This window comes from Trichechus manatus, unplaced genomic scaffold (assembly GCF_000243295.1).
Source record: "Trichechus manatus latirostris isolate Lorelei unplaced genomic scaffold, TriManLat1.0 scaffold00058, whole genome shotgun sequence".
NCBI classification, from domain to species: Eukaryota; Metazoa; Chordata; class Mammalia; order Sirenia; family Trichechidae; genus Trichechus; species Trichechus manatus.
The window spans coordinates 2,835,787-2,857,971 of NW_004443994.1; the positions used below are offsets into that span (position 1 = coordinate 2,835,787).

The following is a 22,185-nucleotide window of genomic DNA, read 5'->3' on the forward strand; positions in this document are numbered from 1 at the left end:
TCATCTGACTGGACCTAGTAAGGAAGAAGTATCAATGACTCTAGACTTGTTGGTAAGACATTTGTGTGCTAAACTCATTGCCATTTATTCCAACTCATAGTGACCCTATAGGACAGAGGAGAACTGCCCCATAGGGTTACCAAGGAGTGGCTGGTAGATTCGAACTGCCGACCTTTTGGTTAGCAGTCAAGTTCTTAACCACTATGCAACCAGGGCTCCATTTGCATGCTAAAAAAACCAAAACCAAAACCAAACCCTTTGCTGTCGAGTTGATTCTGACTCATAGCGACCCTACAGAAATTAACCTGACAGAAATTCAGGTGCCTTGCACCTTAGTGAAACTTCTAGGGGTCCAGTGGTGTGGGGTAAGTTGAGATATTCCTTCTAAAGTGAAGGAAAAGTTGTTGCATCTGGCCTTTTGTACAACTAAAAAGGAGGCACAATCCCTAGTGGGCCTCTTTGGATTTTGGAGGCAATATAGCCTTCATTTGGGCATGCTACTCCAGCCTATTTATCAAGTGACTTGAAAAGCTGCTTGTTTTGAGTGGGGCCCAGAACAAGAGGAGAAGGCTCTGCAACAGGTTGAGGCTGCAATGCAAGTTGCTCTGCCACTTGGGCCATATGATCTGGCTGGTTCAATGAAGTGGTAGTGGCAGATAGAGATGCTGTTTGGAGTCTTTGGCAAGCTCCTATTGGTAGATCACAGTGCAGACCCTTAAGATTTTATAGCAAAGCGCTGCCATCCTCTGCAGAGAACTACTCTCCTCTTCAGAAACAGCTGTTGGCTTGTTACTAGGCCTTAGTAGAGACTGAACACTTGACCATGGGCCACCAAATTACCATGCAGCCTGAGCTGCCCATCATGAACTGGGCATTGTCTGACTCAGAGTCATATTGTTGGGCTTGCACAGCAGCACTCCATCATTAAATGGAAGTGGTACATACAAGATCGGGCTAGAGCAGGACCTGAAGGCACAAGCAAGTTATACGAGGAAGTGGCCCAAATGCCTATGATTCCCACTCCTTTCACATTGCCTTCCCTCTCCCAGTCTGCACCTGTGGCCTTATGAAGAGTTTCTTATGATCAGCTGACTGAGAAAGAGAAAACTTGTGCTTCCTTTACAGATGGTTCTGTGTGATATGCAGGCACCACTCGAAAGTGGACAGTGGCAGTACAGCCCCTTTCTGGGACTTCCCTGAAGGATAGTGGTGAAAGGAAATCCTCCTAGTGGTCCGAATTTCGAGCAGTGCACCTGATTTTTCACTTTGCGTGGAAGAAGAAATGGCCAGATGTGCGATTTTATACTGATTCATAGGCTGTGGCCAATGGTTTTGCTGGATAGTCAGGAACTTGGAACATGTGATTGGAAAATTGGTGACAAGGAGGTATGGGGAAGAGGTATATGGATAGGCCTCTCTGAATGGGCCAAAGAAGTGAAGATATTTATGTATCATGTGAATGCCCACCAAAGGGTATCATCAGCAGAGGAAGATTTGAACAATCAACCGAATAGGATGACGTGGTCTGTGGATACCAGTCAGCCTCTTTCCCCAGCCACTCCTGTCATTGCCCAATGGGCTCATGAACAAAATGATCATGGTGGCAGGGATGGAGGTTATGCATGGGTACAGAACATGGACTTCCACTCACCAAGGCCGACTTGGCTCCAGCCACTAATGAGTACCCAATCTGCCAGCAGCAGAGACCAACACTGAGTCCCCAATATGGCACCATTCCTCGAGGTGATCAGCCAGCAATCTGGTGGCGGGCGATTACATTGGACCACTTCCATCATGGAAAGGGCATTGTTTTGTTCTTACTGGAATAGACACTCTGGATACTGATTTGACTTCCCTGCATGCAATGCTTCTGCCAAAACTACTGTCCATGGACTTACAGAATGCCTTATCCACTGTCATATCTGTTATTGATTGAATTATGTCCTGCCAAAATGTGCTTCAACTTGGCTAGGTCATTATTCCCAGTATTCTGCGGCTGTCCACCATTTTGTGATCTGATGTGATTATCTTATGTGTTATAAATCCTAACCTCTATGATATTAATGATGCAGAATTAGAGGCAGTTATGTTAATGAGGCAGGACTCAATCTACAGGATTAGGCTGTATCTTGAGTCAATCTCTTTTGAGATACAAAAGAGAGAATGGAGCAGAGAGGAGATGGACCTCATTACTACCAAGCAAGGAGAGCCAGGAGCAGAGCACATCATTTGGACGTGGGGTTCCTGCACTGAGAAGCTCCTAGACCAGGGGAAGATTGATGACAGGGAGCTTCCCTCAGAGCCGGCAGAGAGAGAAATCCTTCCCCTGGAACTGGTGTACTGAATTCAGACTTCTAGCCTCCTAAACTGTGAAAGAATAAATTTCTGTTTGTTAAAGCCATCCACTTGTATTTCTGTTACAGCAGCACTAGATAACTAGGACATTATCCCACACAGCATTGTATCGGATCAAGGGACTCACTTCACAGCAAATGAAGTGTGGTAATGGGCACATGGTCGTGGGAATTCAGTGGTCTTACCATGTTCTCCATCATCCTGAAGCAACTGGTTTAAAAGAAGGTGGAGTGGCCTTTTAAAGACACAATTACAGTGCCAGCTAGGTGGCAGTACCTTGCAGGGCTGGGGCAGTATTCTCCAGGAGGTTGTATATACATACATACAGTATATGGTACTATTTCTCCTATAACCACAATTTATGGGCCCAGGAATCAAGGGGTGGAAGTGGAGTGGTACCACTCACTATTACCCCTAGTGACCCCACTTGCAAAATTTTTGCTTCCTATGCTGTGCAAGTCTAGAGGTCTTAGTTCCAAAAGGAAGAATGCTCCCATCCAGGGACACAATATTGATTCCATTTAACTGGAACCTAACAATGCCACCCAGCCACTTTGGGCTCCTCATGCTTCTGGGTCAACAGGCTAAGAAGGGAGTTACCATATTGGCTGGTGTGATTGATCCTGATTACAAAGGGGGAAATTGGATTGATATTACATAATGGAGGTAAAGAAGAGTATATCTGGAATACAGGAGATCCCTTAGGGTGTCTCTTAGTACGACCATGCCCTGTGAGTAAAGTCAATGGAAGACTACAGCAACCTAATTCTGACATGACTACTAATTGCCCAGACCCTTCAGGAATGAAGGTTTGGGTCGACCCACCAGGCAAAGAACCATGACCAGCTGAAGTGCTTGCTGAGGGCAAAGGGAATACAGAATGGATGGTGGAAGAAGGTAGTTCTAAATACCAGCTGTGACCACGTGACCAGTTGCAGAAACAAGGACTGTGATTGTTATGAGTATTTCTTCCTTGTTTTGTCATACACGCATGTGTGTATATATATAGACACATATATATTCATGGCAGATATCTTTGTTTTCTTCCCTTCCTTATCACATTTATCCTATTACTTATTATAAAATACAAGTGTGTTTTCGGGTGTACACGTTAGTTTCATCATGTTAGGTGCAAGTATGACTTTATTTAGAGAATATGTATCGTTTAAGGAGATGTGTATAGGTGCCAAGTTGACAAGGGGTAGACTGTGATGATATTATGCATCAACGTTGCTAGGCTACTTTTCATTTTGTGATCTGCCGTGAGCAGCCAATCAGTTGAAAGTGGAGTTTCCCTGGGTGGGGCCTGCCTCCATTATATAAATGTATGTTCTGGCAAAACTCACTCTCTTTCGACCCTGCACTCTTCTCATTGCCTGACCTCCAGTTCTTGGGACTTAAGCTTGCAGAAGTCTCTGGCCTGCTGCCTGACCTGCACATTTTGGATTTGCCAATCCCCGCAACTCTGTGAGCCAGCAGAGGACTCTAACCTGCCATGTGATCTGCAGATTTTGGGTTCAGCAGCCCCTGCAATCACATGAGCCAGCAGAGGTCTTCAGCCTGTCACCTAACCCATGGATTTGGGACTTGCCAGCTCCCACAATTGCATAAGCCATTTCCTTTAAGCAATTTTCTTTCTATATATATTTATAAATGCTTCACTGGTTTTGCCCCTCTAGAGAACCCAGACTAAGACACCTACATAACCAAAAGTTCCCTTTGCGCCTTTGCAGCTAAACCCCTCTGTTCCAAACCATTGATTTTTCTGCTTATCTGTTTGTTACCATTTATTAGTTTATGTTTTACTATTTCATACAAATGGAACCACACAGTATATACATTTTTTGTTTCTGGCTTCTTTCAAAAGCATAATGATTTTGAAATTTATCCATGTTATGGTTTATCAGTAGTTTGTCCCTTTTTGATACTGAATAACGTTATGTTGAATAGCTACATGACATTGTGTTTATCTATTAACCTGTTGATGGACATCTGGTTTGTTCCCAGTTTTTGACTATTGTGAATAATGTCGGCAAGAACATCTGTGTACAAGTCTTTGTGTAGATACAGGTTTTCATTTCTCTTGGATAAATACGTACTAGTAGAGTGATGGATTATATAGTAGGTGCGTGATTAACTTTATAAGAAACTGTCAAACAGTTTTCCAGATTGTACCATTTTATATTCCCACTAATAGTGTATGAGAGTCCCAACTGCTCATACCCTTGCCAACACTTGGTATTATCAGTTTTAAAAATAATTTTGTCCATTTTAATGGGTGTGAAATGGTATCTCACTGGCTTTAATCTCTGAGGAATCAGGGTGCTGCAAAAATTTTGTTACTTATTGACCATTTGAATATTTTCTTTTGTAAAGTGTCCAAATCTTTTGCCAATTAAAATTCCTTTTCTTGTTGAATTAAAACAGTTCTTTATATAGTCTGGAAATAAGTTCATTGTCAGATATATATATTGTGAATATTTTCTCCCAGTCCGTGGCTTGTTTTTTCTCTGCTTTTCGCTATGCTTCCATCCCCAAAGCAAAGCCTTTCTATGAATTTTTATAAACTACTATAAAAGACAAAAATTAAAAGGCTTCCTCCTAAAACACTTCCTCTCAATTTTCCACACTATCACAAATGGAAAAGACAAATACTCAAACATATAACAATTGTATCTATATTTCAAAGGTACCTCTCAATCTAGAAAATGTCCAGATATCCTAGGTGTTTCATCACAGAAAAAGTTTGGGCTAGGGTAGAGAGGTAAAAAGTAATTAACTGGGAAAAGGAGGATATTCATTAAGAGTCCAGTGCTGTGGTTGCATAAGTATTAATGAGATAGAAAAGACTGTCTCAAGAGATATCCTCTCTTTCCTTATTGTCATAAGATCCCATCCTGGATCAACAGTAAAGTAAGGGCCAAAACAGGACTGTGGAGGGGCTGCAAGTAGGGGAAAACTCATCCTAGGAGATAAGGGTAAGGGTGGGAGTTTCTGTGGTTACCAGATTGGGATATTTGGTCCCAGGGAGACAATTACATATAAGTGATAGAAGTACTTACATATGTATATATATACAATATAAAGCACAAGCTTGTGTCCCACATGGTTCTAATTTACTTACAAAGCCCCGTGTATACTGGTTCATGCCATCAATTGCTGCAACCTTTGATAATTCTTCCTTTACATGTATAGGAGGGGATATATCTGGAAGACCTTGGCCAAGATTCACAACAGAGGGGTCTGCAGCCAACTTGGTAAATTCAACCCTGAGATTAAAATACACACACACACACACACACACACACACACACACTATTAATAATTACTATAATTACAAAGTTATCTTTTCCACAGTTCATTGTCAAAATTGAAAAACTAGTCCTAAGGTAGTCTTACAGATTAAAAAAAAAAAAAAAAATCAGTTCTCAACAAAAATTTCACCTATCCACAAAATGACTTTATCTAATAAAATAATGGTTGAACTGATGACTTCAACATTCCTTACAAACTTCAATTCCATTATATCCATGTTTTATCAGGTCTTTTTTGTCCTCAAAAATTCTGGCTGCTGCTGGGTTCTCTAATCAATCATTAGAGATTAGAACTAATGAAAAAAATATCATGGATTAGGATGTAAGCTCCATGAGGGCATCACCAAATTTGACTTTTTCTCTGCTATATTTCTAGGGCCTAGCACAAGGCCTGGCACATTTTCTAAACAATAAATTGGTGTATGGATCACTATCTTTCTTCCATTTCATAGCCATAGAACGTGGTCCTTATTAGTCATCTTGCAAATGTACATCTATAATTGCAAAGAAGATCACAGTCACTGCTGAAAAACAGTGCAGGCCTTCCTGAAAGCAAGACCAGTATGGGTGAGGTGGTGACCTGTGAACCTTCTGAAACTGGGTACAAAACTGTGTCTATGTGCTGATGTACAGTTTTCTGGAGAAAGGGTTCATAGCATTGAACAAATATTGAATGAAATTTATGACCCCAAACAATTAATTTAAAAGGAAGAACAACTCATCATAAAGTCAACAGAACAGGTCTAGAACTGCAGTAACAAAAACTCATACTCCCATTCACAAACTAAAATTTCTAGAAACACTAAACTTAAAGGCAGTAAAATAAAATGCTTATATTAAATTTGTTTTTAATTCATTGTTTTGCTCATTTTAGCTCCAGTGTAGATGACAATATAGTAATAATAATGATAGTGTAGCTAACATTTACTTAGTCTTAGCATATGCTAGGCGCAACGGCAAACACTTTACAGGAATTATTTTATTTAAGCCCCACAACAGCCCTACTTTACAACGAGAAGATTGAAGCTTATATTAATTGCTTAAGCAGGGTTTGGCAAACATTTTCAATAGGCTTTTTGGGAATATGATCTCTGTTGCAACCACCCCACTCAGCCATTGTAGTGAAAAAGCAGCCACTGGATTATGTAAATGAGTGAGTGTGGCTGTGTAAGACTTATTTACTTAAACAGGTGTCTGGACTACAGTTACACAGTAAGTTATCTTAGTTAACATGCAACCAAACATGCTAAACTTGGTATAAAGGCCAGTATAAATACTCCATTTTTAATAAAGCAATACATTATAGCCTAATAAAAGGTGTTCCAGACAGAAGTCACCCTTCTTCAATAATATTTTCTTTTCACTTATTTTACATTTAATGGATGAATTATAATTGTGGTTTTATTCACTGACTGTGGATAAGGTGAAAAATTTCCAGCTGAGGATATAAAAATATATAGGAGAAAAACCTTACAAAATTGTTTTTTTTACTCTAAGATACTCACCACATATTACTATCAAGACCTTCAATTCGTCTTGCATTTTTTAATTTCAAAGACATTTTCTGGAAGATATAAATATTGAAAGGGTTTTTTAGTTGCTTTTATTTAAAAAAAGAAAATGCCAAAAGCCATGAGTAGTCCTTCCTTTTCCTTATTTTACCAGGTAAATGAGCTTTACTAGGTATTACCAAAAAATGAATAAATAAATAAGCTTTACTAGGTACTACCATCACCATTCATTTTTTAGTCTGTCATACTATGGTGGCTTGCGTGTTGGTGTGATGCTTGAAGCTATGCCACTGGTATGTCATACACCATCAGGGTCATGGCGGACAGGTTTCAGCAAAGCTTTCAGACTAAGACAGACTAGGAAGAAGGATCGGGCGATCTACTTACAAAAAAACTGGCCAGTGAAAACGTCATGAATAGCAGTGGAACATTGTCTAATACAGTGATGGAAGTTGGGCCCCTCAGGTTGGAAGTCACTCAAAATATGACTGGGGAAGAGCTGCTTCCTCAAAGTAGAGTCGATCTTAATGACGTGGGTGCAGTAAAGCTTTCAAGACCTTCATTTGCTGATATGGCACAACTAAAAATGAGACGAAATAGCTGCAAACATCTGTTAATAATGGGAACACTGAATGTATGACGTATGAATCTTGGGAAATTGAAAGTTGTCAAAAATGAAATGGTATGCTTGAAGATCGATATCCTAGGCATTAGTGAGCTGAAATGGACTGGTATTGGCCATTTTGAATCAGACAATCATATAGTCTACTATGCTGGGAAAGACAAATTGAAGAGGAATGGTGTCACATTCATCATCAAAAAGAACACTTCAAGAGCTATCCTGAAGTACAACGCTGTCAGTGATAGGATAATATCCAGATGCCTACGAGGAAGACCAGTTAATACGAATATTTTTTGGATTTATGCAGCAACCATTAATACCAAACATGAAGAAAGTGAAGATTTTTAGCAACTTCTGCAGTATGAAATTGATCAAACATGCTATCAAGATGCATTGATAATTACTGGTGATTGGAAGGTGAAATTGGAAACAAAAAAGGATCAGTAGTTCGGAAATACGGCCTTAGTGATAGAAACAATGCTGGAGATCACATGATAGAATTCTGCAAGACCAGCAATCTATTCATTGCAAATACCTTTTTTCAACAACATAAATGGTGACTATGTATGTGGATCTTGCTATATGGAATATACAGGAATCAAATCGATTACATCTGTGGAAAGACATGATGGAGAAGCTCGATATTATCTGTCAGAACAAGACCAGGGGCCGACTGCAGACCAGACCAGATCATCAATTGCTCATTTGCAAGTTCAAGCTGAAGTTGAAGAAAGTCAAAACAAGTCCACAAGAGCCAAAGTACAACCTTGAGTATATCCCACCTGAATTTAGAGACCATAGCATGAATAGATTTGACTCACTGAACACTAATGAGTGAAGACCAGACAAGTTATACGATGACATCAAGGACATCATACAGGAAGAAAGCAAAAGGTCATTAAAAAGACAGGAAAGAAAGACAAGACCCAATGGATGTCAGAAGAGACTCTGAAACTTGTTCATGAACACAGAATAGCTAAAGCGAATGAAAGAAATGATAAAGTAAAAGAGCTGAACAGAAGATTTTGAAGTGTGGCTCAAGAAGACAAAGTATTATAAAGAAATGTGCAAAGATCTGGAGTTAGAAAACCAAAAGGGAAGAACATGCTTGGCATTTCTCAAACTGAAAGAACTGAAGAAAAAATTCAAGCCTCGAGTTGCAATATGGAAGGATTCTGGGGCAAAATAGTGAACAACACAAGAAACATCAAAAGAACATGGAAGACACAGAGTCACTGCACCAAAAAGAACTGGTTGACATTCAATCATTTCAGAAAGCAGCATATGATCAAGAACCAGTGGTATTTGCTGGAAGCAGTCCAAGCTGTACTGAAGGCATTGGCAAAAAACAAGATTCCAGGAAGCGACAGGATATCAATCAAGATGTTTCAACAAATGGATGCAATGTTAGAAGTGCTCACTAGTCTATGCCAAGAAATTTGGAAGACAGCTACCTGGCCAACCAACTGGAAGAGATCCATATTGGTTCCCATTCCAAATAAAGGTCATCCAACAGAATGCGGAAATTATCACACAGTATCATTAATATCACATGCAAGCAAAATTTTGCTGCAGATAATACAAAATTCAAAAACACTGCAGAAGTACATCAACAGGGAACTGCCAGAAATCCAAGCCAGTTTCAGAAGAGGATGTGGAATGAGGGATATCATTGCTGATGTCAGATGATCTTGGCTGAAAGCAGAGAATACCAGAAAGGTCTTTACCTGTGTTTTATTGACTATGCAAAGGCATTTGACTGCATGGATCATAACAAATTGTGGATAACATTGTGAAGAATGGGAATTCCAGAACACTTAATTGTGCTCATGAGGACCCTGTACATGATTAAGAGGCAGTCATTTGAACAGAACAAGGGGATACTACATGGTTTAAAATCAGGAAAGATGTGTGTCAGGGTTGTATCCTTTCACCGTACTTATTCAATCTGTATGCTGAGCAAATAATCTGAGTCACTGGACTATATAAAGAAGAACGTGGCTTCTAGATTGGAGGAAGACTCATTAACAACCTGCAATATGCAGATGACATAACATTGCTTGCTGAAAGTGAACTTGAAGCACTTACCGATGAAGATCCAAGACTCCAACATTTAGTATGGATTACACAGCAACATAAAGAAAACAAAAATCCTACAACTGAAGCAATAAGCAACATCATGATAAACAGAAAAAATATTGAAGTTGTCAAGGATTTCATTTTACTCAGATCCACAATCAATGCCCATGGAAGCAGCAGTCAGGAAATCAAATAATGTATTTTACTGGGCAAATCTGCTGCAAAAGACCTCTTTAAAGTCATGAAAAGCAAAGATGTCACTTTGAGGACTAGGTGCATCTGACCCAAGCTATGGCATTTTCAACTGCCTCATATGCATGCGAAAACTGGGCAATGAACAAGGAAGAAGGAAGAACTGATGCATTTGAATTAAAGTATCGCTGAAGAATCCTGAATATACAATGAGCTGCCAGAAGAACGAACAAATGAAGAAGTATGGCCAGAAAGCTCCTTAAAAGTGAGGATGGCCAGACTTCGTCTCGTTTACTTTGGAGATGTTATCAGGAGGGACCAGTCCCTAGAGAAGGACATCATGCTTGGTAAAATTGAGGGTCAGCGAAAAGAGGAAGACCCTCAATGAGATAGATCGACACAGTGGCTGCAACAATGAGCTCAAACATAGCAACAATTTTAAGGATAGCGCAGGACTGGGATGTGTTTCGTTCTATTGTACATAGGGTCACTGTGAGCTGGAACCAACTTGAGGGCACCTAACAACAAACAATAGGTAATACCATAATATATTCTAAACCCTAATAACAAATTCTAAAGAAGAACCTATCTTCCACCTGCTGTCTTGGGAATACTTTTTATTGTGAAACTTAGAGGTTCATCCTCTCACCTAAGGACAAAAATAACACCCTAAAAAAAAAAATCATTCTAGCCTAAAAAAAAAAATCAGCATAAAGACTGAAATGTACTCAAAAGAACAATAATGATAATAGAAAAGTCAATTTTAAAAAACAATTTTAAATTTTAAATTTTAAAATTTTAAAAATTTAAATTTTTAAAAGTAAATTTAAAAAATCATGGCCTGTAGATCATTTTAGATAAGATGGACTAATAGTTTCCTAAGTAAGTTCCTTGTGTGGCATACAGGAAGCATTCAACAGATGGTTTAAAAACTACTCAATAAGAGGTTCCAAATACAGTAAAAGTATATACCAGGCATTGTTCTAATTGCTTTCCATAAATGACTCATTTAATATTCACAACAGCCCTATGGAATAGGTTCTATGATTCGCCATATTTTACTCATGAGGAAACTGAGGCACAGAAAGGTTAAGATCACACAACTTTCACGTTTGCTCAAGTATAGAAAGCTGGTAACATTAAACCCAAACAGGTTCAACCACGTTTTGAATTGAGACAGTCTACTCCAGCACCCATACTAAAAACTAACACCTTATGTTGTCTTTTACGTAATGAGACTCTTAAAAAATATTACTGGAATGTGGCCTACTAAAAATATAATAGAAATTTAGATTGGGTCTACTTACACCAAGTAAACTAGGGCAGTGGTTAAAAAAATATATATATATCATGCCAAAATTATTGCTACGGCGTATCTAGGGATCATAGCATACAATATAAATTTTTTTAAATTATTTAAATTCTAAAATTAAGTTTATACTTCCTCTCAAAAGAAATGAATTAGCTTTGAGTTCATTGTTAAGAAGCTGGTAGAAATTAAAAAAAATGATTGGCAGCATTTTTGCAAGGAACTTTCTAATAGAATATTAAAGTAATTTTAATTCAATCTAGGAGGAAGATAAGGATAATGGGTTATTAAGTAGACCATTGTTCTCACTCTATTCCCAATAACAGGACCGAGAAAAATATCTTTTTATTCTGTTATTTTTAAACTTTGAAACTCCAGTGAAGTAAATCGCACTCAATTTCTGTAGAGATGAAAGTGCCTTCCAGAATAGCATGATGATTAAGTCCCCACCTGAACATGATGTTATTCCAAACACTATAATTATAAACCCAAAAAGCCCCAGCATGATAGATAGAAAAAGATATTTTAACAAATGTCCTTTCCTATCTCTAAAAAAAAAAAAAAAAAAAAAAACTCAGTACGTGACTACAAATGCAAGTCCAGACTCATATATACAAAAGTGAATATGGTCTGTAGGACGTGATTTAGACACAAACTTCAATTTTACCTAAAATATTTAGATAATTGATGTCAAACTGCATTTTCAGATTTAATTTCCTTTCTAATTTGTGTTAGATGTGCCTCTTCTCTTACTTCTTTCTCCACTCCCCCTCCCTCCCAATTCTATGTCTCAACCATTTCTCACTTTTCAAATATTCTATGTTCTCTCTTATCTTTATAGCTTCATATGTGATCTCCCCTCTGCCCACATGGTCTTTCTATACCAAAGTTTCTTCACCTTTTATTCATCATTGTCCCCTCGGGAGTTTTTATAGATATTTTATAGACATTTTTTTCCTAATCTCCTCCACCCCCAATTAAAGAATATGATTTTTTTCAGCTAGGGTTGAGCTTTGAAGGGTCACATAGCATTGTAATACCTAAGAATTTTTACCTCCTCCCAAGCACCAATTATCTCCCTCTTGGGGACAATATTGCTCCTTTGAGAAAGCAAGTTATATACTCAGTCCCATCCCTGTTCCCCACTACCCTGTCACTACATTACCCTGTACGCTAACCTCTAGTTTTCAGGGTAGACTTCATTTCCTCCACAGAGCCTTCTGATATACCAAGTCAAGATTAGGTGCTCCTCCTATGTGCTCCTATTACATGGAGTACATTCCTTTTTATAGCATTTACTACCTAATGTTGTCATTTTCTATTTATTTGTTTGTATCCTCCTTTGACTGTAAGCTCTATGAAAACAGGACTATTTCTGGCTTATTTATTGTGCATCCAACATCTAGTACGGTGCCTAGCACATAGCAAGTTTTCAACAAATATCTGAAGAATGAATGAAAGAAATAATTCACTCACATTAGAAGCAAAGTTATAGTGTTGGTTAGCTTGTTAAATTAAGCAGTTTTGTGTCGGTGAGTTTAATTTACACCTCAGTAACAAATGACCCCCCCCAACCTTGGTGGCTTAAAATCATAGAGGTGCATTTCTTGCTCATTCTACATATCCATGGAAGGTCAGTTGCTGCTCTGCTCCATGTCACCGTCACGCTGAGACACAGGCTAATGAAACACCCTCTATATAGAATATTTCCAGGCTCAGGGTAGAGGGAAATAGCCCTTAAATGCTTCTGCTTAGAAGTACATACATCACTTCTTAAAACAAAACAAAACAAAAAAAACCAAACCCACTACCAGGGAGTTGATTCTGACTCACGACAACCCTATTGGCCAAAGTAATTTAATGGTTAAGCCTGACATCAATGGGACAGAGAAGTATAACTGTCCAGCAGGGAGAACAGGCAAATAATTGTGAACAACAACATGGCAGATATGAAGTCTGGAGGTATAATGAGATAGATGGTGAAAGTTTACAAGACACCCCATAATGTCCAAAGACACTAAGATTCGGGATTAGGTGCAAATGCTTACTGTCTAAGAACTACTCCGCAGAGTAGATTCAGTATTAGGAAATTAAAATGAACTTGAAATCCTATGGGGAATTTGGTATGAGTCTCCAGTGTAGAACAGAACATCTATAGCCCCTCTATAATTTTGAACCAGCCAATTCTGTGAGGTGACTTATGCTCACAAGTAGATAAAAGGCTTGTAATGCTTTGATAATACTATACTGCTACATGTTATAAACAAAAAAATACTAATGAAACAATAAACATCTTTAAATTTTCTTTTGTTAATTTGAGGCTGAAAATGCATTTCTATAGACTTACCACCAGGTGTCGCTCTTGCAGTTTACTGCAAAGGTGCTGGAACAAGGAAAGTTTGGAAAGAAAAAATATTACCCATTATACTAGCACCCTAATACACTAAAGTTTTAATTGCATATATTTTTGAGGCTCTACCTGTAAGACCTGAGCAGTTACATGGGACTGAGCAGGTATGGAAAAAGCTTTCCCAAATGGGGTATAGCTGGGGAAAATCAAGACTGTTGATATCTACGTAGCACGTGCTATCAATCGAGTCTTTGTTATCAAAAAAAGCCAAAATCACAGCCTGAAAAAATGATAAAGAGTGCAAGAAAAGGCTGGAAACAACGGATGGTTGAGAGGTGAAAACAAAAATCAGGCATGAGAAGAAATTAATACAAGCAGTTTAAGACTAGGCTGGAGCATAAAGAAAGGGAGCACACCTTGTAATTATGACACCTGCTTTACATGGTGCCTGGGTGCTGGGAGGTGAGGGAGGGACAAACATCTATTATCTTCTAGGTCTATGAATTACATTTTTAGTTACCATCTTGTGTAATGTTCTTTCATATTTTGCCTTTTCTCTTAACAGAGTATCATTTTATGAATTTTCTTAGTCTTCATAAAATTATCACTTTTCATTACTAAATAATATTTCAAGTTGTTTATGTATCACACTTTACTCATCCATTCACTTATTGTTGGAAATTTCTTATTTTTTGTTCTGCCATTGTAGGTAGAGTGTGTTCAAAGGTGCATTTTATTAAAAGGTCTCTCCTCTGCTTCTGTGAGTTTTAAAGTTTGATTTAAAAGGTGAATGCCCTACTGTAACACAACTATTAATTATCACAAGAAGGAAGACAAATATCCTCAATATTACACTCATCTTGTTCTATCTAAACCAGCCAAACACAATAACTTTTGGGTTACTTTTATGGAAGCCTGACATGAGAGAGAGAGAGAGATAGATAGCTCGATCTCAGCATTCCAACAATCATAGTGTTGACAGTACTATCATTTCCCTCCATTCCTCAGCACTAACACCACTTCCTAAATGTCTCTTTTGTTTAAATATACATCGGTGTTAGAGAGAAAGTTTGTTATACTCTTTCCTAGCTTTTCCTGCTTTGATTTTCTTTTGTGCTGCATAACAGTCCCGATTGCTCATGCTTCCATGAGATTATTTTGTTACTTCTCAGGGAGTTGTGACTTGCTACTGAATGGCAGAGTTCATGCTCCAGATTTGATGGTGGGGAAGAGACCACTGTATAAATGCCTTTGAAGTCCCAAAGCTATATTAATCAGACCTCAGTTGCAGGTGACAGAAACTCAGTCTGAAATATCTTAGGCCAAAAGAGGAATTTATTAGAAAGCTCATGTTACCATGGGAAGGGCGAAGGTGCAGCAAGGCTCAAGGGTAACTGAAACCAGGACCTAGAACCTCACCAGGGCTCTGCTACCTCTATGTTTCTACTCAACCTCTCAGTCCGCTTTTCTCATCCCCATAGAAGGACTGAGAATTGCTTTCTCTGGTTCCAGTTTCAAAAATCCTAGGGAAGAGCTCTGGCCTAGCCTTGGGCTAATGAACTGTAGCACTTTTCCTACAATTTCTAAGGTATCACATTAATATGATTAAGACTATGATGAAAAAATGTTAGAGAAAGTAGTGTGAAAGCTAGATCACGCGATACATAAGGTTGTGGTCAAAGGATTGTGCCTTTTTAATGTGCTCACTCCCCATTCAAAAAACGCTGCAAGACCCAACACCACCACCCGCAGCCCTTCCAGGTGTGCTTGTTGAGTTAGAACTGGTCAGTGCCTCTGGACAGTATTAAAATAGACCAGATCCTACTGAAACACATGGTTGGAATGGGAAAACAGCATTTCCCAGAAGAAGAGAAAGAGGCAATACTGTTCTTAAAAGGAGGGTCTCAGGGTTTAGCAGTACAAGCAAGTCCATCAAAAGGGAAGACTGACAGGGAGAGTGGGATAGAGATCCTACCTCTATGGTAGTTTTGAGGTAAGAAGTTCAAGCTTCTGTTGCTGGAGTAGAGATCCAAGTGGAAGAGTTGACTAGAGAAGCAAATTCTAAGCTGGGAAAAAAATAAGTTACATCTTACACGCCAATTGATCGATTAGTAGCAACTGCCTAAAATGATGGGTTGTGAAACTGCATCTGGGCTCAGTGGCAAAGAATGTTAGGACTCATTAATGATATTTACAGTAGGAGAGGAACAGGCATGTTCCAGTATGCCTGGTGGATATTTTATGGTCCCTGCTCTAGAGAATTATTGAAGGCACACAGTGCAAGGCAGATCTAGGTGTAGAGGAGGGCCTAGTTGGGGAGTAAGACTATGGGAACTGTTGAAGAATGGGGCCCAACTCAACCTGGAGCAAACCTTTCTTAGTTTTTGAGGGTATTACTTTAAAATCTGTCCTGGTTGGAGGAAGGATGATAAGAAGGATTAATGAGAAGTTTTTGGGCACTGCCTGTAACTTGACCTTCTTTCTAAAAGTTAGCAAGCACTGTCAATTGCTAGAAAAGGACATCATGTTTGATAAAGTAGAGGGTCAACGAAAACGAGGGGAAACCCTCAATGAGATATATTGACACAATAGCTGCAACAACAAGCTGACTCAAATATACCTACAATCATGATGATGGCACAGGACCGGGCAACATTTTGTTGTTATACATAAGGTTGACATGAGTCAGAAGCAACTAAACAACAACAAAATCTTCTTTATTTCCAAAATACATCCCCCAAATCTGTCCATTCCTCCTCATTCTTACTGTCTCTTCCTTAGTTCCAGCCATCAACTTACGTAACCTATAACCAAAACCCAAACCACTTCCACTGCCGTTGAGTTGATTCCAACTCATAGCGACTCTAAAGGACTGTGTAGAAATGCCCCACAGGGTTTCCAAGGAGTGGCTGGTGGATTTGAACTGCCAACCTTTTGGTTAGCAGCTGAGCTCTTAACGATTGCACCACCAGGACTCCAAGTACCCTATAAGAACCTGTGAAATTGTCTCCTTCGCTCCACTTTTGCTCACTTATAATCCATTTGCTACTTAGTGAGAATGATCATTTAAAAATATAAATCAGATCATACCACTGCCTTGTTTAAAACCCATCAGTGCCTTCCTATTGTCTCTTAGAATAAAATCCAAACTCCACACCGTGGCCTACAAGAAACTACCTAATCTGGTTCCTGCCCATTTCTCCTACCTTCTCTCTCCCTTACTTACTATATTCTAACCACATTGACTTTCTTTCATTCATTCATGCAACGAACATTTATTGAGTGCCTACTATATGCAAGACACTCTTCAGCTTGGGATACAAAACAGACCAAGATCCCTATTCTCACTGGGCTTTTCCTCTTTCAGTACCTTAAACATTCCAGGTTTGCTCCCATCTGTCATAGATTATATTAGTCTACCTAATTATTCACCCCTCCCTTTCAGAATGAGTAACCTTGGGCTTGGCCATGTGTTTGTTTTGGTCAATGGAAAGTAAATGTGAACACACTATGTCCAAGGAGAAGCTTTAAATACGGCTGCACAATTTGGCTCAGCCTCTTGTTCTTCTCTCTACGTGAAAGTAGCACATCTCAGATAGGGGCTGTTTGTTCCTTCAGGGTGGGTTCTGGAATAAGAAGAATGTAGAGCAGAGCTGCAAACTGGAGCAAAGCCACAACTCACTTGTAGCTTATAGTATCATGAGTGAGAATTAAATGTTTATTGATGTAAGCTAGAAAGATTTTTGGGTTTGTTACTGCAGCAAAGCTGATGGATATAAAAAATAAGGGCCTTTGCATTTGTAATTGCTGTATCCTGTCTCAATGTCCTCCTCTTTATTTTATTCAGCCCTCTGTTCAAATGTAACTTCCTCAGAGAAGGCTTCCAAGGCTATCTGATCTAACATTGCCTTTCCCAGCTCTCCTATAAGACCACCAATAATTTTAGCATTTTTTCTATTTAATTTTCTTATGATATTCACCACTATTTGAAATCATTTATTTTTACTTGTTAATTATCTGTCTCTGTTACTAAAATGTAAAGCTCAGAAAACATCTGACTTGTCTTGTTCAGTGATGAATCTAAAATGGTGTACGGCACATAAGCTGTTCAAAAAGTAGTTTCTGAACATGTGAATGAAATCCTACCTCTTTCAATTATCCTCCATGGAATTACTACCATAGTGTACTGCCTCCAATCCATGATTTGCAGTGCTCCAGAGATATGTACTTAAAACACAAGTTCTTGCTCTAAAATCTTCAGTGACTCCTCATGATCTATGGAATGCAACTGAAACTCCAACATGGCATTCAAGACCCTTGATGACCTATTTCCAGCCTTATCTCCCGCAATCCCACCCCCTCACATCCAGTGATTCAATAGCATAGAACCACTTGCCATTTTTTTGCTGCATTCAGTACTTTTCTACTTCCCGTGCTTTTATTTAAGTTCCTTCCTCTGTTTGATATGGTCTTCTCTATAATCTTCACCTATTTAAACACAATCCACCTGAAAAAACACACCTCAGATTGAATTCCTCTAAGTAATGTTTTCAGATTCCTAGTTATAAGTAGTCTCCTCACCACCTAGTCTTGCCTAGACCTCTTTTCTTCTACTTATCACAATTTATATGGTATATGCACACGTCTAGTTTCACGTTCTCAAAGAGAACTTTGTCTTATACTTTCTTATACCCAGAAAAAAAGTATATATGTGTCTATATATTTGTGTATGTGTGTATATATATATATACACACACACACGTACATATTAATATATTTAATTCAATATAGTAGATTCTCAGTAAAAATATATTTATTGAGTTAACAATAATTTTGCTTAAGGTGATACAGGATAGTGATTAAAGACATTAACAGTGTGACTGAGAAAAACTACTTCACCGCTCCAAACCTACATGTCCTCATCAGTAAACTGGAGATAAAAATAGTACTTAGAACATATGACAGTAACAAGGATTAAGTGAGATATTATATAAAGCACTTAGCACAGTGGCACATGGTGAACACTCAGAAAATGTTAATTATTATTATCATTGCTTGACTTTTAAAGATATATATAATCTATTATGATGATTCAGTAAGCTCTAATATTTCTTAAAAAGTTGCCAGGAAAACCACAGAATGGGAAAGAACATTTACAATATATATGATCCTAATACTCACAGATTCCATATTTGTGAATTTGCCTACTTATTAAAATTTTTTTGTAATCCCATAATCAATACTAGTCATTCACAGACAGGCACGGTGGTTGAGTTCCCACGCAATGGTTTCCAGCTGACAACGAACATAGTGATGGTCTGCCTTCATGTTTCACCTCTCATACCATAAACAAGTGTTCTGTTTTTGGTTTATTTAGTGCCACATTTGTTGCATCTTACGCTTTGTACTGGTGATTTTGCCATTTAAAAAGGCCCGCAAGTATAGTGTTGAAGTGCTGTCCAGTTTCTAAGCGCAAGAAGGCTACGGTGGAAGGAACTACTGATATGTGCAACTACATGGATGAATCTCAAAATCTTTATGGTTCGGAAAATAGGCCAGACAAAAGATTACACATTGCATGATTTCATTTACATAGTATTCTAGAAAATGCAAACTAATCTATGGTGCCAAAAACAAGATCAACAGAGTGAGAGATGGACAAGGACACATAGAGAATCTTTTGGAGGGGACAAAAGTGTTCTGTATCTTGTTGGCTTCCAGGGTGTATACATCTGTCAAAACTATCTGAGCTCTGCACTATGAATAGATGCAGTTTATTATTTGTAAATTATACCTCGAAAAAGCCGATTTTCAAAAGCTGCCAAGATATTCTGAGGAACAAGATGTCCATTAAGCAAGCTGACATTATCAAAATTATTTCATAGGTTTGAGATGTGTTCCAAGGTGTTAATACACGTTCAAAAAACAGACAGATTACATTGTTTTGCCACTAGATGGCAGAGGGAAATAAAGAAATGTTCCTGTAATGGCAGAACAGAAGAGTACTCAAAAGGGGAAATGCAAAGTAGGGACAGAAGTTTGAAAGACACTCAAGAAAAAAATCAGTTATAATGGATTCACGTTTTTTCACTAACATAAACAGGGACAATACACGTGGACCTCATCAGATGGAATACATAGGAATCAAACTGACTACATCTGTGGAAAGATATGATGGAAAAGCTCAATATCATCAGTCAGAACAAGGCCAGGGGCCGAACAGATCATCAACTGCTCAAATGCAAGTTCAAGCTGAAGTTGAAGAAAATTAAAACAAGTCTACAAGAGTCAAAGTACAACCTTAAGTATATTCCACCTGAATTTAGATACCATCTCAAGAACAGATTTGACGCACTAAACACTAACGACCGAAGACCAGACAAGTTGTGGAATGACATCAAGGACATCATACATGAAGAAAACAAGAGGTAATTAAAAAGAAAGAAAAGACCAAATTGGATGTCAGAAGAGACTTTGAAAGATACTCTTGAACGTAACGTAGCTAAAGCGAAAGGAAGAAATGATGAAGTAAAAGAGCTGAACAGAAGATTTCAAAGGGTGGTTCGAGCCAAAAGAATTGAAGAAAAAATTCAAGCCTCATCTTGCAATATTGAAGGATTCTGTGGACAAAATACTGGGTGATGGTAGAAGCATCAAAAGAAGATGGAAGGAATACACAGTCACATTCAACCATTTCAGGAGGTAGCGTATGATCAAGAACCGATGGTACTGAAGGAAGAATTCCAAGGTGCACTGAAGGCATTGGTGAAAAACAAGGTTCCAGGAATTGACAAAATACCTACTGAGATGTTTCAACAAATGCATGCAGTACTGGAAACCCTCACTTGTCTATGTTAAGAAATTTGGAAGACAGATACCTGGCCAATCAACTGGAAGAAATCTAAATTTGTGCCCATTCCAAAGAAAGGTCATCCAACAGAATGGGGAAATTATTGAACAATATCTTTATTATCACACGCAAGTAAAACTTTGCTGAAGATCATACAAAAACGGTTGCAGCAGTACATAAACAGGGAAACTTCCAGAAATTCAAGCAGGATTTAGAAGAGGATGTGGAACCAGGGATATCATTGCTGATGCCAGACGGATCTTGGCTGAAAGCAGAGAATATCAAAAAGCCGTTTATCTCTGTCTTATTGACTATGCAAAGGCGTTCGACTTTGTGGATCATAACAAAATATGGATAATATTGCAAAGAATGGGAATTCCAGAACACTTAATTGTTCTCCTGTAGAACCTGTACATGGACCAGGAGGCAGTGGTTCGAACAGAACAAGAGGATACTGCATGGTTTGAAATCAGGGAAGATGTGTGTCAGGGTTGTATCCTTTCACCATACTTAATCTGTTTGCTGAGCAAATAATCCGAGAAACTGGACTCTGTGATGAACAGCCTTGGGCTGTTGATCTTGGTCTTCCTTCCCTCTTGTGAAGTTAGAGGTCAGACACTGCTCCCATTCCATTTTTACAAACCATACGAAATTGCCAATATTCTATCATTTTTGACCTGGAAATACAGCAATTTTGTATGACTCGACCTAATATAAAACACTCATATACACACCACCCAAATGCAATAATTATCAAGACAGTTCCTCATTTGATCCGTCTCTTTTTTTCTTTTTCTTTTATTTTTTATAGAGTAATTTTAAAGCAAATTCTAGACCTCAAGCCATTCCACCTCTACATTTTTAGCATATATCTCTAAAATATATGGATATTTTCTTATATAACTGCAATGGCATTATCAAGCTTAATTAACAATAATTCCTCAGTATCATCTAATATCCTGTCCATAATCATATTTCTGTGATTGTTCTTACAAATGTCTTTTTACAGTTTCATTGATTGCAGTAGGTTCCTAAACAAGGTCCACACCTTGTATTTGGTGGTTGTAGTTCTTAGCCTCTTTTAATCCCAGAGCTGTCCCTCTAAAATACCCCCTCCCACTCTTTTTCCATGCTACTGATTTGTTGAAGAAACTAGGTCAGTTATTCTGTGATATGATCCACATTCTGAATGTGTTTGTTTGCTTTTCCATGAAGCCACTTAAACTATTCTTCAATCTGCCTTATTTCCTATAAACTTGAAGGCACAGAGCCTGTAGTTTTAATCACTATAATTTCGAGCAGACAGAGTTTGTCCTTTAGAGTGCCAGAGCTAGACAGAGGTGAGTTTGGTATTTTGGATATGTCACTTAAAAGTCAAAGAGCCCTGGTGGCGCAACGGTTAAGCACTCAGCTGCTAACCAAACAGTTGGCAGTTTAAACCCACCCTGAGGCTCCATGAGAGAAAGACCTGGAGATCTGCCCCAGTAAAGATTACGGCAAAGAAAACCCTATGGGGCAGTTCTACTCTGTCACCTGGGATCGCTACAAGTTGAAATCAACTCAATGGCACCCAACAACAATAACGTACGAGTCATGTGGCCTT

At 38.5% G+C, this 22,185-nt stretch overlaps 1 protein-coding gene across 5 annotated transcripts in view; it reads right to left on the reverse strand.

Annotated features, from left to right (window-relative positions):
* KYAT3 (kynurenine aminotransferase 3) overlaps positions 1 to 22,185 on the reverse strand; it is a 77,118-nt gene that overhangs the window by 49,745 nt on the left and 5,188 nt on the right. For 2 of the 5 annotated variants that reach the window (XM_023733363.1, XM_023733364.1), the window contains exons 3-4: positions 7,175 to 7,233; positions 5,480 to 5,624 (exon numbers count right to left, since the gene is read on the reverse strand). In XM_023733363.1, the coding sequence (XP_023589131.1) occupies positions 5,480 to 5,624; positions 7,175 to 7,233 (204 nt within the window). Of the gene's footprint in view, positions 1 to 5,479; positions 5,625 to 7,174; positions 7,234 to 7,567; positions 7,602 to 15,707; positions 15,799 to 22,185 lie in introns of those variants that run through there. The other 3 variants (XM_023733366.1, XM_023733365.1, XM_023733367.1) reach the window with 3 other exon arrangements.